Source organism: Vidua chalybeata, chromosome 2 (assembly GCF_026979565.1).
Source record: "Vidua chalybeata isolate OUT-0048 chromosome 2, bVidCha1 merged haplotype, whole genome shotgun sequence".
Classification (NCBI taxonomy): Eukaryota; Metazoa; Chordata; class Aves; order Passeriformes; family Viduidae; genus Vidua; species Vidua chalybeata.
This window is the reverse complement of record NC_071531.1, coordinates 30,391,535-30,409,014: the sequence shown is the minus strand read 5'-3', so window position 1 is coordinate 30,409,014 and position 17,480 is coordinate 30,391,535. Positions and strand designations below refer to the sequence as shown.

Below are 17,480 nucleotides of genomic sequence, written 5' to 3'. Positions count from 1 at the left end.
TTGACCTTCCAGAACAGCCTTGTTTTGATTTCCACTGAAGACCTAAGGTTCTTCTGTGCTCCCTTAGCCTGTTCTCCTCATAAGCAATGTCTCTTGCCTGAACTGACTGAATTTCTCAGTAATCACACACCTTAGATTACAGACTGCAGGTTTAGATGCATCATTGTATGAAATACTGTACGACGAGCAATCTGCTGACGTTCTATCATGCTTAGGAAACAAAATTTCACTAATAAGCCTGGCTTACCTCTCTCTTTTTAAGCCTACAAGGTGCTCATGTCCACAAAGACAGGGTTCATCTGGCTCACATCCTCTGGGAAGCTTTGGGCACACATACACAGCACAGCAGGGCAGAGATCCTCAAGCTAACAGAGACCAGAGGAGGGATTTCACATATAGCATGAGGCAGACCTATAGCTTTGTTCTAGAAGCAGCATAGATGTACTTGCATGATGCTGAGCCCAGAATAGTTACTCTTTTCTCCTGAAGTAAAACAACCATGGACAAAGCTAATCAGCTCAGATGTTTTTCTTTATGAACACAGCAGAACTTTTACAACTCTGCAGATGTGATGTTCAATGCACCTGGTGGCAAGTATCACACAACACTACCTCAGGTAAATACAAGCCCACTGTTAATAACAATAGTGCAATTTGTTTTTATCATCACCCAGTATACTTTTGCACTATCTTTCAATTTATATGGTCCATATCAACTGTATGGTAATTGAGTGTAATTTTTACTCCCTTTCCCTGAACTATCTTTTCTGTTCTTCTGTGTCCTTGCAATGAAATTTTTATACCAGAGATTTTCTTCAGATTTTCTTCTTCAAGCTCCTGCTCCTACCTCTCTATCTACAGTATTGCTGAATGTGTCATATCCAGGCTCTTCCTCATCCTCTGCTTAACTAGCCCACAGTTATTTTCAAAGATCTTCTTCTATGTCTTGTCATTATTATAAGAAGGTCAGTTTCTGTTCACTTGAGTAAAAATATAACTGATGCTATTTTTCTGGTGTTAAAACTATGTATCAGAGACCAAGAAAAGCATCAAGTGTACTCTCTTCCTATCCATAAAAGACTGATATTACAGGTACCAAAAACTTGACCTGAACATGTCCCATATTTGGCTGCATTACTTTTGCCTGATTGCTGAGCAAACCTTTGCAAACCTAAATCTTTTCAACTACATCATATTCATGAATGTGTCACACCTTACTGTGTCATTGTGCCAGAGACTCATTAAAGATCTGCTCAGAGCTTCCTTCCTAATTTATATTTCTTCTATGAGTTGCTTTGATTTGAGAAATCTCTTTTGCAAAAGGGAAGACGTCCATTGTTTGGAGTCTAAAGGAAATGTAGGTGTTTAATTGGTGGATGTGGTTTTCATTATACTTTCTCTCTCCACCACAAACCCTCTTCATTGCTGTGACAGGTCTGTTGGCAGCCTGTATCAGACTGGGGGTAGCTGACTTGATAAGCATGTCACCCAGATGAAGAAAAGCACAAATTCCCTCCAACTTTGCTCAGAATTTCTAATTAGCCTAAAGGCAGTGTCCCAAATCAGCACAGAAAACCACCATGAGAAAGTCTGAAGGAGACACAACACTGTAAGTCAGTAGGGTCTAGCAGTATTTTACACGCTTTCTGGTTTATTGAAATCAAGTCAGCATCTTTGCCCTGAATATACTCCTTATTTAAACACAAGTGCAGTGACATACAGTCCAGTAAAGTCCCCTGCTTCATTTCTATGCAGCCCATATCATGAGTGTAAAGAAGGCTCATTTACTAGAGAACATAAAGAAGAAGATGCTTTTATTTTTACAAAATCAGTCACCAACTCTCATAGCACTGAGGTCCTTTCCCTCATTTCCCAAATGAATAGAGAAGTGGGGATGAAGGAAGTACCAATCTGGTCACTGTTATGATTCTCTGCTGCCATTTCTCAGTGGGGCTCGTTATCTCCTCCACTCAGACCAAAATAAAATCAAACCCTCGTGTACACACTTGGGGTTTCCAATAACCAAGTGTTAAGGAAGCATTTTCATCAATAAATTAGTTGCATTTTAGTGGCTACCTTTTTTTACCTTACTAATGTAAAACTTAGTTGCTCATATTTACTACAAGCACATCATGCCTGTCCAGTCTGATGGCCTTCTATGAGGGAGTTGTGGCAATTGTTGACATGGGAAAGTGAAAAATTTAATCTGTCTAGATTTCTGTAAAATCTTTGATATGATCCCACATAACAGCCTTATCGTCATATTGGAGAGACATGGATTTGATGGATGGACTGTTCAGTGGATAAGGAATTGGCTGGATGGATGCAGACAGAGAGTTGGGGTCCATGTATCTATGTCCAGGGGGAGGTGGGTGATGAGTGGTGTCCCCCAGGGCCCTGCCTTGGGACTGGTGCTCTTCAGTGTCTTCATCAAAGATACCATCAGTGGAATCGAGTGCAGTGGAATCTGCAGCAAGATTGCAGATGGCACGAAGCTGAGCGGGGCAGGTGACACAACAGAAGGACAGGATGCCACGTAGAGGGACCTGGAAAAGCTTGAGAAGTGGACGCACCAGAACCTCATGATGTTCAACAAATCCAAATGCAAGGTGCTGCACCTGGGTTAAGGTATCATATCCCAGATATGAGTGGATGGGGAGAAGAAGTCATTGAGAGCTGCCCTGCTGAGGACTTGGGGGTTCTGGCAGATGAAAAGCTGAACATGAGACAGGGGTGTGTACTCACAGTCCAGAAGGCCAATGGCATCCTGAGCTGCATCAAAAGATGAGTGGCCAGCAGGTCAGGGGAGGCAATCCTCTACCTCTACTCTGCTGTCATGAGACCCCACTCAGAATACTGCATACAGATCTGGAGTCCTCCACACAAGACATGAACCTCTTAAAGAAGGCCTGAAGGAGGGCCACAGAGATGACCAGAGATCCTCTCCTAAGAAGACAAGTTGAGAGAGCTGGAGATGTTTACCATGGAGAAGAGAAGGCTCCAGGAAGACCTCACCAAGTACCTAAAGGGGGCTTTTAGAAAGGAGGGAGAGGGACTTTTCAAACAGGCAGATGGTGACAGGACAAGGGACAATGGTTTTAAACTGAAAGAAGGTGGGTTTAAATTAGATGCTAGGAAGAAATTCTTTAGCCAGAGGGTAGTGAAGCACTGGAACAGCTTGCCCAGAGAAGCTGTGGATGCTCCATCCCTGCAAGCATTCAAGATAAGGTTGGATGGGGCCCTGAGCAATCGGGTCGTGTGAATGGCATCCCTGCCTTGGCAGGGAGGTTGGAACTAGATGATCTTTAAAGTCACTTCTGACTCAAACCACTCTGTGACTCTATAATTCTACGACTTTCCAGCATGTGAAGGTATTTTGTGCCAAGTCAGTTGGCCTACAGGACAGGGAGCAACCCATGACCCATCTGTGGCTTGAAGTTGACCGCTTTTGAACATTCTCCGAGGTGGCAGAAAAATACACAATCATAGTGTAATGACTACAGGTTCCAGTCTCTCCTTGCTTGGGATGCTCTGACCTTCATGGCCCTCAGGAAGGTCCTCACACAGTGACAGCTCTTAAACTAAAATTCTCTTACAAAAATAAATATTTTGAGGGATAATGAGAGGGTACTCAGGATGATGATGCCTTGAAGCTGTAAGAACATTCACCTGAAACACACAAAATTAATGTAAAGAAATTGGAAAATAGATTTGAACTTTAAATAAATTGGGGCATTATTTTCAAAAAATGCCTAAGTTGACAGAAAGAGTACCTTTACAGGTACCTTTACAGGGGTTATTTATATTTTCAGGCTTGGATCATGGCTTGAATGAGTACAGGCACACTGAAAAATTATGCTGAAGCTTTAGCAACCCCCATATGTCCCCCTCCCCCTGGACGTGCCCTGGAAATGCTGAAATAAAAAGAGAATGTCAGCAGTTTTGCCAGAACTCCGAGGCAAGCCTGTCACAGTGAAAACCTGACATCCAGAAGACCTGGAAAACAGCCAGTTTGTGCACAGCATGTCCATCCTGTATGCCGGCATTCAGGTGCATCGGATTTATTATGCATGTGCAGATCACCTGATTTATTGCCAGGGTTTATTACCAGGTGCAGCAAGGCCAGCAGCATGCTCAGAAAGTGTTGGATTTACTGCACGTACCCAGGACATCTGTGAGCACACACAATCACCTATTCTCCTGAGACTTCCTAGAAGGAAATACAGGAACCATTCCCAAACTTCTGCATTCGCTTTGGTTCCATACTTGTCTGCAGACAGAGACAGACTTCTGGGATAAAGTAAATGCAGCTACTTCAGCATACTCTTAGCGCGTATTGCTAGAAAACTTGTTTATACTTCCCAATCCTCCAGAGACAACTGTGAGCGGATGAGGGCAAACTAGCAGCATTTCAACAGAGCTTCTCTACCACACAGCAGATACATTAGCACCTAATGAGTTATGATGACTTCAGCTTTAATAGATGACTTTTCTTCCGCCAACCAAATTACAATATAAGCAAGTCTGAAATTGTATTAGTTGTTTTGGCACATGAATGTGAGTTGAGCAGAGGAAAACACTCGAGCTATATATTTGTTCAAAAAGTCAGAATTCCATTTTCTTTAAGGCTTTCAATAAGAGGTATGTTTCCAAGTAATTCTGGAAAGTAGGAACCAGGTGTATCTGACAGGCATCCAGGTCAACGTTCCAAGATTCAGTCTGATCCAAAGCAGCAGTACTGTAGTAGTACTCCATAGTAGTACTGTAATAGGTATATTTAATTAGTTCCCACTGGTGCCACATGTAGTCTGATGAGGTGCTGAAGTGCCTTACAGAACACCCAATAGTTATCAGCATTTCAGTATCAGAACTTTAACACACTGGGACTATGGGAGCTCTGAATTATAATGTGTTACTGAGACCCATCCACTGACTTCTTTGGGCAAGGGCATTTTTCTGCTGCTGTAAATGCCTTAGTTTGCACAACTGGATTTCACAGATGAGAGCCAGCTCCAGCTGAGATGCCACAGCCAATGGCATTTCCCAGGCAGGGTGCTTTCACTCTGAGACTCTTTACAGCTCTTCACTGGTTCCCACTTTCCTCACCATGAAGGCCCTTTGTGGCCTGTCGCCGTCATTATGAAAAGTCATTACAAAAAGTTATTACAATAAGGCTTTTAGTCTTCTCTTGACCCATTAAGGCTCTCCAAGTTTCCAACTAATCCCCCTCAGGGTATTCTTGTGCTGTCACTCATACTTGGGAGGAGACCTCAGAAACATGCCCAAATCATTTCATTGATCCTTTTGAGGTTCTTAAAAAGAAAGTTCTCAGTTTTCCCATCATGCTCACTCATGGATTTGGCAGCACTGTCAGGCTGGTGGTTTGCTGCAATTGCTGTTTATTCAGATTATTAAAATAGTCCAGGCTTTCCTTTCTGACCAGTTTTGCCTTTTATCTATAATTTTCCTCCATTTTGCACTATGTCTACAAAGTTTTTGGTACTGCGACTGGTTTTTTGTCCCAAGTCTCAACAGCTCTTCTTACAGCAAATCTGTAAGATCTGAAGATCTGAAGATGCAAAGTGCAGTGGTAATGCTGAATAACAACAGCAACAGGCAGAAGGGTAAAATGACACAGCAGCCACCCTACTCTGGAGTCAGTGCAGAAGAACACTGACCATTCCAGGCCCTCAGTGAAGTATGGCTATAATGGGAACATGAGGAGTTTCACTATTATTTCTATTGGGGTAAATAGTTAGGATGTTGGCTCTTCTCGGAAACTTTCATTGCAGTTTAATTTCAAATCATCAATGCTCCAGAATTAACTGCAACTTTCATTATTCAATTATTTTTCTTCCTCTTTTTAACCTTTATGATAATTTATTCCTTTTCTTTTTTTAGCTATACATTACTTTGCTCTGTGTGTGTCGTAGAACTAATTTTTCTAGTTACTTTGACAAACCTGACATCTTGCAGCTGTTACACATCTTGTGTCAATTACATCTCTAGATAAAAAGAATTCTTAAACCCTGAAGGCTGCAGATGGCTTCCTGGAAAGGGGTTAATGGGTTAACTCCAGCTTTGTAATAAAGCCTTTTGGGGGTTCCTTTTCTTGGGCTGTTCTCTTCAGTCTGCTTCTCTTATGCCCTTCTAATTTTGTTATTTCACTTACTATAACTCACATTCCTCTCTGGTCACAAGAGAGGAACTGAAACACCAGTGTCCATCCATCCCTGCCCCCGTCCTACCCAAAGGTGCCTGGGGGGCAAGACGAAATATCTGTCTCCTGAACCTTATCTCCACATATCATGCAGGCTGCTTATGGCAGGGCACAGCTGAATGACCACAAATCAGTGGAGTGACAACTCGAACCACCACTAATCCCTAATAAATTCTGGACTGTCCCACAGATTTGGGGATCTCCTGACAACTGGTGATGCTCTCAGCATCTGGCAAACCACTTGTGTCTAATTGGGTACCTTGAGATATTTACAATGTGCCTAATGGTTACTGAAGAGATTGATCACCCTATTCTTGATATCTATCCAAAAAGGGTATATAAAATCCTTTGATCTTGCTAAGGCAGCAAAACACGTCGAACCATCAGTTATGTAAAGGTGGTTGTTATTAATTTGAATACTGCTCAGAGAGGAAAGAACAGAAGTACCATATAATGAGATATATTAAGACTACAAAAGAATTAAGTGAAGCCGTTACGTTATGAATCATGATTTTATTGTTTAGCAGTCAGCTCTTGATGTAATTCAGATAATAATGAATGGGCTAATTTCTTCCACCTTATTCAGGCAAAACTTCCATTGACTTCAAAGAGAAAGTTGTCCAAGTGAGGACTAGAGATTGCTGCATCTATCCCATTATTTGCAAATGCTTTTCTGAATATGAAGTTTTCCTTTATAATGGACTATTGCCAATAACACTAACATTTACATAATGTAAACCTCTTACATAAGAGTCTTACATGTTCAGGAAAGATTTTTTATTCCTATTGCAAACTGCCACCTTAAATGTTCTTCCATTACCCCTAGCGCATATTAAAGTATAAGAACATACTGACTTTCTCAGCGTACCACTTCCACTATTTTTCCTTCTGCTCAATCTTTTTTGTTTCATTTTACCATGAATTTTTTATCAGGAGAATGTGTTATTTATTGATTATTAGCAAAGAGATGATTTATCATTGCAAATATTTCTCTTTATCACAGAAGAGTGCAAAAAAGGGGGAAATGTGCTAAGCCTTGTTACTTGTTACATTTTAACAGATGCCAGGAGTATTTGAGGAAACTAATAAATAGCTGTATATATTCCTCTTACTCTATAGTTCTGTTGGTAAGTTACTACCCTATAAAACTTTTCAAATTGGGACTTTCAAGTAATTCCTAAAGCAGTGGCTCAAAACCAGAAAAATGTGCTTAAGCATAATAATTTCTTTTTAGATCAGGGCAAGACTCTTCAGGGCAGGACAAAACCAGATTTTTTTTTTCTCAGATTATAAAGTATGCACTTCCATTTGGAACTTATTTTGACATTGTGAATCTTAATGCCTCAGAAAAGCACACAGAACAATGGATGGGCACTACTTGATTATTTTAAATTGAAATTAATTAATTATGAAACAGCTGCAATCATCTAAATTACTTATTTCCCCTTTCAGTGAAAATGAATTTATAGGCATTTGCAAAGTATACAAAAATAAAAAGAGAGTCAAGAAAGCCTGTACGAAGGGAAGCCATGTAAAATTGTCTATGATCTGTATTTCAAGAAAGTAAATAATTAATAACTCCTAGGAAGCATATTAAGGATTGCTCATTCTATTATACAGACACATTGAGCAGCAAAATGCTTTAAATCTCAACAGCAAAACCAGTACAGAACTCCATAGAATTTACCTTTCCAGGTAATAATTTTTTTCAGCCGAAAATAGCAAATTTTCACATTAAAACCACACTGTGACTTGAAAGAAGCTTCTCAGTCATTGAATAAAGACAGATGAGCAATGAGTGTTAAAAAAGTTACCAAGGCATCAAAAGATCTACAGTCAAGGCCATTAAAGAATAGCTAATCTGCTCTAGTTTTAATTCTTTGCTAATGGGTTTCCTTAAATGTGCTTTACATCAGCTGTAATTAGTTCAAGATACTGCTACTTATATACTTCTAAGAACAACAAAAAAAAAAAAGGTTGCATTTATACCACTTGCTATGTAATCATGTTCGCACAGCCACACACCCAAGCTGGCAAGGTCTTGTGAAGTGTGAAGCCTTGAAGAATGCCATAAAGAGATTGTTTGCTTGGATCTACAAAAGATGGTTTCAGCTCCAACATCAAAAGCATTTATCTGTGCTTTCCTTTGTTGGGGTTATCTCAACACCATTTCACCTCAGATGTTGTAGAATCATCTGTACTAAATGGCCAGGGATACATTAACAGGTATACATTACCAGAGATATTGGCAATACGTAACATTTTTGTTACCAATGCTATGGGTTTGGAACAGACCAAACCCAACTATAATCATTGCCCTTTTCACATTAGAGAGAGACTAGGTTGTGAATGGGATTCACTCCTTAGAAAAAGGAAACGAGAAGTCTTGGGGAAGACTTTTTAGCACCTTCCAGGACCTAAAGCAGGCTGACAGGAAAGCTGGGGAGAGTCTTATTACAAGGGCATGTAGTGATAGGACAAGGAGGAACAGCTTCAAACTGAAAAAGAGTAGGTTTAGATTAGATATTAGGAAGAAATTCTTTACTGTGAGGGTAAAGACACTGCTGAGACACTGAAACAGGCTGCCCAGAGAAGCTGTGGATGCTCTGCTCTGGAAGTGTTCAAGGCCAGGTTGGAAGGGGCTCTGAGCAACCTGGTCTAGTGGAAAGTATCCCTGTCCAAGGCAGCGGGGTTGGCATTAAGTGATCTCTAAGGTCCCTCCCAACACAAGCCGTTCTGTGATTCCATGATTCACTTTGAAAGGATGAACTCCACGAACTGCAAACGCGCTGGTGTACAAGGCAATGTGGTGACACAAATTCAGATCAGTCAGGATCATGGTGGTTTTCTTGTGGGGAGCCTTGGTAAATGGACTAGCACACAAACACCTTTTGTATTAAGAAATTCCTGTCAGTTTTCAGGCCTAACCACAAATAAAGCACATTGTGACATTAATTTACTCTTTAAACTGGTGACATTTAGTTAATTCAAGGTCATCATCCCGGAGAAAATGTTACACTCTCTTTGCCAAACACAAATGAAGAAATGCATGCTTAGCTTTTATTGTTACTTTGTCCTTTAAAAACAGTTGATGACATGACAAGTTCCCTCCCTATGTCAGAAACAAAAAATATTAAAAAGTGTCATCTATTGGATGCATATCAATGGAATTGTCTTCTCTGTCAGCTCAGTCTGTTAATTTTTTCTAGGCTAAGGTACAACCATCTACTGCACTTGCTGTTCTAAAGCAAATGAGCACAAAAACATTAAAGTTACATCATTCTCTCTGAAAATTGACAGACCTGAGAGATGAACCCTTCTGGTCAATCACAAGTGGTCAATGACAGAAGGAATCAATTTTCTCTTGGTGCATCACTAGGATGTAGACACCATTTAGCATCCCCCCAGAGGAGATTTAGGACACCTGCCAACATCAATGCATGAGAACAGGCTCCCCAAAACCTTCACAGTGACCAAAACAAAGAAGGCAAGGATAGAAACAGGGAGATGCACGGTTGGAGAGACCACTGCTGAAATGGCTTTTGATTCTGAACTCTGCAAATGCATACTTCAACAAACCTTTTTCCTTCTGATCCATCTTTCTGTCTTATTTGCATTTTACTTACCACCACAGGTCATCATAATACCTGGCATCTAGACTGCACCATCATGGCAATGCATGAGCCAGGGAAGCCATGAGTTTCTCCCTAACATATTTCAAAAATGATATGTGCAGAAAGAAATGATTGCAGCTCAAAGCAATCAAAGCATACTGTAAGAAGACACAACCTTCATCCTCTGTTTGTACAATCCTGCCATGCAGTCAAACCAGGCTGAGCCACAAAGGACTCTTTCTCTGCTCCAAAACATGCGCAAACAACCACACAGAAAGACTGGGTTACATTAAGAAGTTGTGCAGCTTTGTCAGATACAACCCTCTTGTTTTTAGTTTTAAGTACTTACAGTTGTGGATCATCTTTATTGAGAAACAAAACATAGCAACAAAAAGCTTCTTAGCAAAGATTTCTGGTCCCTTCTGCATAATTTTAAGTGTTTCCTGCCTGCTGAGACCACCACTGCTGCATTGGAACTAATTTATTTTTTAAGAAATACATAAAGGGTCTCTGAGGCTAAGTTTAAATTGCATTCCTACTGTCATATTTCCCAAGATACATTTGTATCCAGGTCCTTGGTACATGCATTCAGGTTTAAATCTTCCTAAGAGGATAAAATGCAGTCCTCCTAAGTCACTAACACTATTTTTTGTTTGCTTAAGGTACTAGGAAAGTTGAGCTATCAAGTTGTAAGAGAGGAACACAAGTTATGCATTTTTACTTTTGAAAAGCTACAGAAAACGCTTAGCACAGAATATTAATAGTTGTCATTATGTTCATTTAACTGTCACTACAGTTCATTCACTCTTTCTCCTAAGTACAAATTTGTAGTTACCCACAATTTATTCAGAAATTATGTACAGTATTACCTGAGTATTCAACTGTAACTATCCATTATTTGCTCTCCTGGGGTCTTAGGCAGAACCAGCAAGTATAACCAGAGTCTCAATACTGATTTTTAAGAGATAGAAGAGTAGCCCTACTGGTAATTATGTGATTCCAATGGATTTGGCCAGAGCAGGGACCAGTGGCCTCCCTGGGAGCAGTCAGACAGCAAATCCAGTCCCCAGCAGCAGTACCAAAATGGGAATTCCCACTGCCCAGCAGGGCAGGGTTTATGAAGAGCAAGTTCTGTTCAAAACCAAGGAAGTTTGATTACAGCTTTCCCTTTTCCTGCTTCAAGTTTTTCCCTAAGAACCTGTGGTTTTCCCCTGGAATTAGCCTTACAGCTAACCAACAATATGCAAAGAAATTTTCCATGGGTTTCCTAGAAAATGCCATCCTTTTGAAATCTCATTTTTTGACAGGGCCACTTCACAGTAACAACCTGATCAGTCTGTCAGATGAGACAACATGTCACACAGAACTTAACCTCCCTGATTTTTACCTGTATGTGATGCCAATTTCTCTTCATTTCTACAGCTTTTACTCTATTACTCCTATTATTAAAAAAGTAATAACCTGACTGCAAGGTATCTCTCTTTTTATTCATGCTTTGTCATTTCCTAGTCATAAATATGAAGCAAATGGATTAATTTGTTTTATGACGTTAGAAACCCCTGTAATTAAACAGTTGCTTCCTTTAATGACAGTGTCATGGAGTTGAGTATGAAATTATTGCTAATATATGGATGACAAGATGTTCCCACAGCCAGTATTTTTTGGAATGCTGCTTTTTAATGGCCCATACTTCTCATCCACTAGTTTTAAGAAACCTGGTATTTTCCTCAAAATATTCACAAAGAATGGGAAATGCTGTATGCATCTCATGCCCTCTTCTGAACCCTTCTCCAATAACCTAGAGTAAAGGTTTTGCCTCAACTTCTGATGAATACATCCCCAGAGGAGGATAAATCTACACGTCTGAGTGTCAGAATGAAAGCCTAAAGGGCTGTTCATCTCTTGCATCACACAATTGGGCATGGGTACTCAAACAGTCCTCACAGAGACAAATGAAAGCACATCCATTGTCCTACTGGTGTAACAGAATTTTACTTATTAGACAAAAACAAATCACAAGCTTAAAAAACTAATTATTCTAAAAAAAAAAGTACTAAGTACTGTGAATTAGAGATAATAGTCAAGATTCTCATCTGATGTAAACTAGCAAAGCCTCTGGATTCAGTGGAGACTCAAATGAGGAGGATGTGGTATATTACATCCAGCAAATGAGCACTCATACAGCACAGCAGACATATTTTTAAAATATCATTATTCAGCAGATGTTTATAAAGTATTTTGACCATGAAAAGCTTGCTCTTCTTATTATTTATAATGTTTTAGAGCATACAATTTGTTCAGTGCTGTAAGAAAAAAAAGCTCAAACAATAAAAGCAGTTCCTGACCCAAAGGGTTTCCAGCCTAAAAAACAGGCATCAAAAAGAGAGAACATGCTGTGAAAGTGGGAGAAGGGAACAATCTATAGTTATTACTTGTCTATTGTTTGCTCACAACTTATAATCATCACAGAAAGAGAAAATTTTTAGATGGGATCTCAATGAGGGACAGGTGGTAACTGTGAGTTGACACTGGGAGGAAGGGAGAATAGGAAACACCACACAAAGAGAAATAAAGAGACAAAGATTATTTCAAGCATTATTGGTTGAAAAGGGGAAAGAGGTAAAAAGAAAAAAATAAGGGTAAAGTCCAAGACACAGGCTGGAGTAGAGTTGTAAAGGAGATGCGAGATAAAAGAGGACACTAACTTTTTTGGGTTTTTTTGGTTTTTTTTTTTGAGAGGGAGGTATTATTGCTGAGCATTTTCTGTGAAAAGGTCAAGCTGGTCCAGCCTGTTACCACACTGAGAGTGACCCCTCTCACCCCAAAGTAGCTGCTTACTGTTATCTGAAAATAAACATTGTGATCTTCTACTTCGACTGAAGAAGTATGTGTAGAATTAGCTTTCTAAAACTGTCTTCGGTAAACACCATGCAACATAAGAAAAAAAAATCTTGCTTTACACAAATATAAAATATAGACTAAAAGCCAGGCAACCTGGAATCAAGAAGTTACAAAAGGTTCATTTATTAGACTGTTGGATGTCCGACCATTTTTTGTTAAACTCTCATTGACTTCAAATGGAGCAGGAACAGACCCAAAGATAGCAAATGAACTAATAATTCAGTACAAGGTCTGTAAAATACACTGGGCCATCTTATACTGTGGCATTTGATATTGATCTGAGCTTGGAAGCTATACAGCTATACATTTTTTACAGGACTATCCAACCCCTACAAAAATGATGTTAACTCAAAACGCACAGAAGTATCAGATAACTACCAAATAAACCAATTACATACTTGGCTTCTTTTACCTAAACAAACACTGTTTTGTTTGTGGCTAACAAACATCTTACATTCAAAATTATTTTCTTGTTTTGTACAACACAATAAGTGCTTTAATACATCTGCTAATTGCTTTTAATGAATGGGGAACAACTCTGCCTATGCATGTACCTTACATCAGCATTTGAGGAGAGCCTTTACTGACTGGTCTTCACCATTGCTGTGCCTAAACCTAAGCACAGAGTTAAGGACCTGGCTGAATTTTGATCTTGATTTGTTAAATAAAGCAAATAACAAAACAAATGCCTGGAATGCAGATCTAGTTTGGGCACTCTGATTAGGTCCTTTGGTCTGTTCACTTGCTGCTTTCCATCATGTATAGTATATTTACTGATGTACAACAGGCATATAAAACACCTCCATCTGAGATTTTCTACCTCTTTTTGTCCAGTGTAAACAAATGCAAACCTATAACGCACTGGAGAATCCACATCCTTGACACTTGTCAAGTAGAATTACACATGTAGCACACAAGTGAATGCTTTAGCATCTCATCGCCATTCGGAGCAGTACCTATTTCTGCTGGGCACCCTCCACAGGGGCAAGAGATCCTAAATTAGAGCAGGAGAACAGGAGACACGGCTGTGGTTTGAAGTCTGTTGATAAAAGATAACTCTGTTGGTCAGCAGCAACAACACCTTGAGTTAAGTTGGGCTGATCACCCTAAAGCATTCCAAAAAAAACTTCCCAAATGGGCACAAGTTTTGTTTACGCCCCAGATTGGTATGTTTTCTTAAAATTCCTTTTGAGTTTGCGCTCAGATTTCACTATTTGAATTATAGTAGTTTTCTGGAAAGCAGAAGTGCTATTGGCATCCATACAATCTGGAAAAACTACTGTTTAGTAGAAAATAGCTTACAATATTCTACCATTACAGTTTACTAGCTAAATACTGTCTTATAGTCACTACATGATATATCATTACATCTTCTGTGTTACAGCAAAGCAAAAGACATAGCATGTATTAATTGGAAAGAAAATTCATTAATAGTATAATAGCAACAATCAATGAAAATTGATTAGCATGCCCCTGTTCATTTGGAAACACCTTTTGATTTTTCCAAGAACATCTCAAATAAATAAAGAAAAAACAACAACAAAAAAAAAAACACTTTAGGACAGCACATAAATATTTAATTACTGCGCTTCTAAACAAAATGTTCACCAAATACTTCAAAAAGTGGATTTTCAGTCATAAATTAAGTGCACAAATTGCCATTATGGCCACATTCAAAAGAATAAAGGACAACATTCATTCTTGCTGCAGAGAAAATTAAGTCTCTTTAAATGTTGCTCTTTGCCATGAAGTACTTCCTATCTATGTGGTGTATTGTATTTCACTTTTTGGCAACAACTGCACAACTTTGAAGGCATTCTCATAAGTCTTCATAGCTGAACATCACCATGTTCAAAAGCTATGTTTTGGCCAGTTTAGTACAGAATTCATACCAGATTTCTTGAGCATGTCCATAACTTGCCCCGTGGTGAGCAGGCAGGATGGCAGAAGGGCAGCATGCAACAGACACCCTGCCTGCAAATGGGAGAATGACCCAGGGCCCCAGGGCACCGCTGACCTTCACAACAGACTTTGGAAGCTTTCACTAAGCCAAAGTAAGCTTTTATTTATTACTGTTTGTACAACTTTTCAAAACTCACTATTCTGAACCACTTGTCAAACAGCTGCTTCGTGATAAACTTTCAGCCCGTGATCTGATACTCCAAGCTAAAGCTGGTGGCAAAACCTAGTGCTTCAAAAAGGACTCGGAAACACAACAGCAACCCCCTTGCTCCCCTCACTAGGCACTGCTCTGGGTATTTGTGCAGTTCAACCCCTACAAAGAGGTGAAAGTTCAGCAGTGAATATGCTTTTTGGAGCCCTTCTGATGAACTCACCTTCTAAACTGCAACAGCTATAGAGGAAAACAAGTAACAAGAGCTATGAAACCGTAAGATTGCAAGTAACGCAAATACAGATATTTTTAAGAAGGTAATTTACCTGGAAAACAGTTGATTTCTTTTTGGAGCCATACAGGAGTCTTATGGCAACCACAGTCATTTAAAAGTGGCTTCAGAACAGTCAAGAAGCGTGCTAAAAAGGTTATGAGAAGAAGCAATGGCCAGACACAGCCTAGATCCCTAATGTCCCAGAGTGAGTTACATTGTTAGTTTTTCAAATCATTATTAACTCAAATAGCCTTCTCAGAGAACAGAGTAATGGACAGCCCACTTTTGCTGAAGAAGAAAATTGACCCAAAGTTTTTCTTCATTCAAGGAGAAAGGGAAAAGCATTCAAATGTGTAAAAGTATTATTTCTCCCACTCTTGTTTAATAGAAAAAAACCCATGTAATTTAATTGTAAAACCATGCATGTTGACTGTAAATTTAAAATCAGGCCAGAGATAAATGTTATGGTTTGGATATAAACTGAATATGGGTATTTATAATTGAAACGAGGACATAACCTTAACTTGTGTCACAGAGGGAAACACTATAATTAAAAACTTTTATGGGGTAATAACTAATTTTGTATTATCCATGCTCTTTAAAGTTCCCATAGCAATGTAAAAGTTTTATTGGGCTCGATATTATCAATGTATGCATTTATGAGCACCCACATTATGCAGCGCAAGCTGTTCTCCTCATCCTGAAGTCTTTTGTGAGAAGCGACTCAACTAACGGGACTCGCTGGTCCAGCTTCTTTTGCTACACCTGCCACCGAGGAGATAAGCCGGCGCTGTAGAACGCGCACCCTACTGACAGAAGCCATAGACCACCTAACACGGTTTAAAACAAAATGCACAGCGGTATCTGATTCCCGGCAAAAGAAACCTCAGCTCCCCGCACTCCGAGCCGGCGGACGGGCGCGCAGTGCCGCCGCTGCTCCGCGGAGCGCATTCGCTTGGAGCGCACCTCGCCCGGCCCGGCCCGGCCGGCGCCCCGCTGGGGAAGGCAGCACGGCCTGCCCGCGCCGGGCTGCGAGCGGGGCTCCGCGGCACCGCACTCGTGTCCCACCGGGGGAGCCCCCGGGATCGCGTCCCACCGCGGGCTCCCACCGCGGCATCGCCTCGCGGGTCCCGGCGCGGCCCCGGAGCGCTTCCCCGCACACCGGGGTGTTCCAGCGGGGAGCGGAGCGCTTCCTCCCCACCCCACGGACTCCAGCTGGACCCGACGGGGGCCCGCCGCCCCGGGGCCGGCGGCGGGGAGCGGCGGCCGCCCGGGGGCAGCGTGACTCCCGCAGCAAACTCCGGGACTTGGCAGAGGCAGCAGCTTGGGGAGGGTGGTGCAGGGGGGAGGGCAGCGCTTCCCACCTCCAGCCGCTAATGACATTTCTAGAAATTGTTTCCCCTCCTCCCTGGCAGCCCCGCACCCGCCGCCGGGGCGGGCAGGGACGGGGGTGTGCAGGGGGAGGTCAAGGGCATGCAGCGCGGGGGGCGCAATAAAGACAGCCCGGGAGGGAGTTGCGGAGAGAAGGTGGGGGGGGGGGGGGAAAGGGGCGTGCAGAAAGGATGGGGGATGAGTCCAACTCGAGGTACCAGAGGTGGGTGGGCGCTAGTTATTGAGGGGAAGGGGGTGACAGCGGGGGGGGGGGGGGGCGGAGGGACGAGTGCAGGTGACCCCTCCAGCCAAACACCACACTCATCTCCCAGATCCACCCTGGCAGTCAGGGGATGGGGGCACTCGTCCCTGTGCCCCTGCCGAGCCAGCGATGCTGTGAGAGCAAGTGACAGAGGAGACACCTTTATGGGCTGCACCCTCTGCTAATACACCCGCTGCCCCAGTTATTGTACCCTCGGGCCAATGCACCCCCCTTTATTGCACGCCCACTATTGCTGCACCCCAAATTTACTGCACCTCTCCAGGTAAGTGCACACCCACTCCAAATTATTGCACATGCCCCAGTTATCGCAACCCCTCCAGTTACCGCACATCCCCCGCAGCCACTGTGTCCCCGCGCCCGGGGGAAGCAGAGGCACCACTCACCATAGAGAGTCCAGGTCCCACTCCTGAAGGAGAGCTAAGTCGAAGCTGTCCATGGTGAGCGATGTCAGCGCCGCCGCGATGCAACCACACGGCGTCCGGGGCGCATCGTAACTGCACCGCGGGCAGGGCGAGGGCGCGGAGCACCCCCGGCGCCGCCGCCGGCCGCTCTCCGCACACGCGCGGGAGGGGACGGACCCCCACAGCCCCCTTCCTCCCGCTTCCCCCTAGGAAAGAAGCAAGCACCCTGCCACCAAAAGAAAGCACACGGTGCCACCGCTCGTGTGCGAGCGGCGCGGCGCGGCTGGGCTCGGCTGGGCTCGGC

At 42.1% G+C, this 17,480-nt stretch overlaps 1 protein-coding gene across 1 annotated transcript in view; it reads right to left on the bottom strand.

Moving 5' to 3' along the window:
* The window catches only part of AFF3 (ALF transcription elongation factor 3), a 315,284-nt gene extending 298,780 nt beyond the window's left edge, over nucleotides 1-16,504 (bottom strand). The window contains exons 1-2 of the mRNA XM_053934722.1: nucleotides 16,022-16,504; nucleotides 15,071-15,087 (exon numbers count right to left, since the gene is read on the bottom strand). Coding sequence (XP_053790697.1) covers nucleotides 15,071-15,087; nucleotides 16,022-16,504 — 500 coding nt within the window. The remainder of the gene's footprint in view (nucleotides 1-15,070; nucleotides 15,088-16,021) is intronic.
* Between the last annotated feature and the right edge of the window lie 976 nt (nucleotides 16,505-17,480).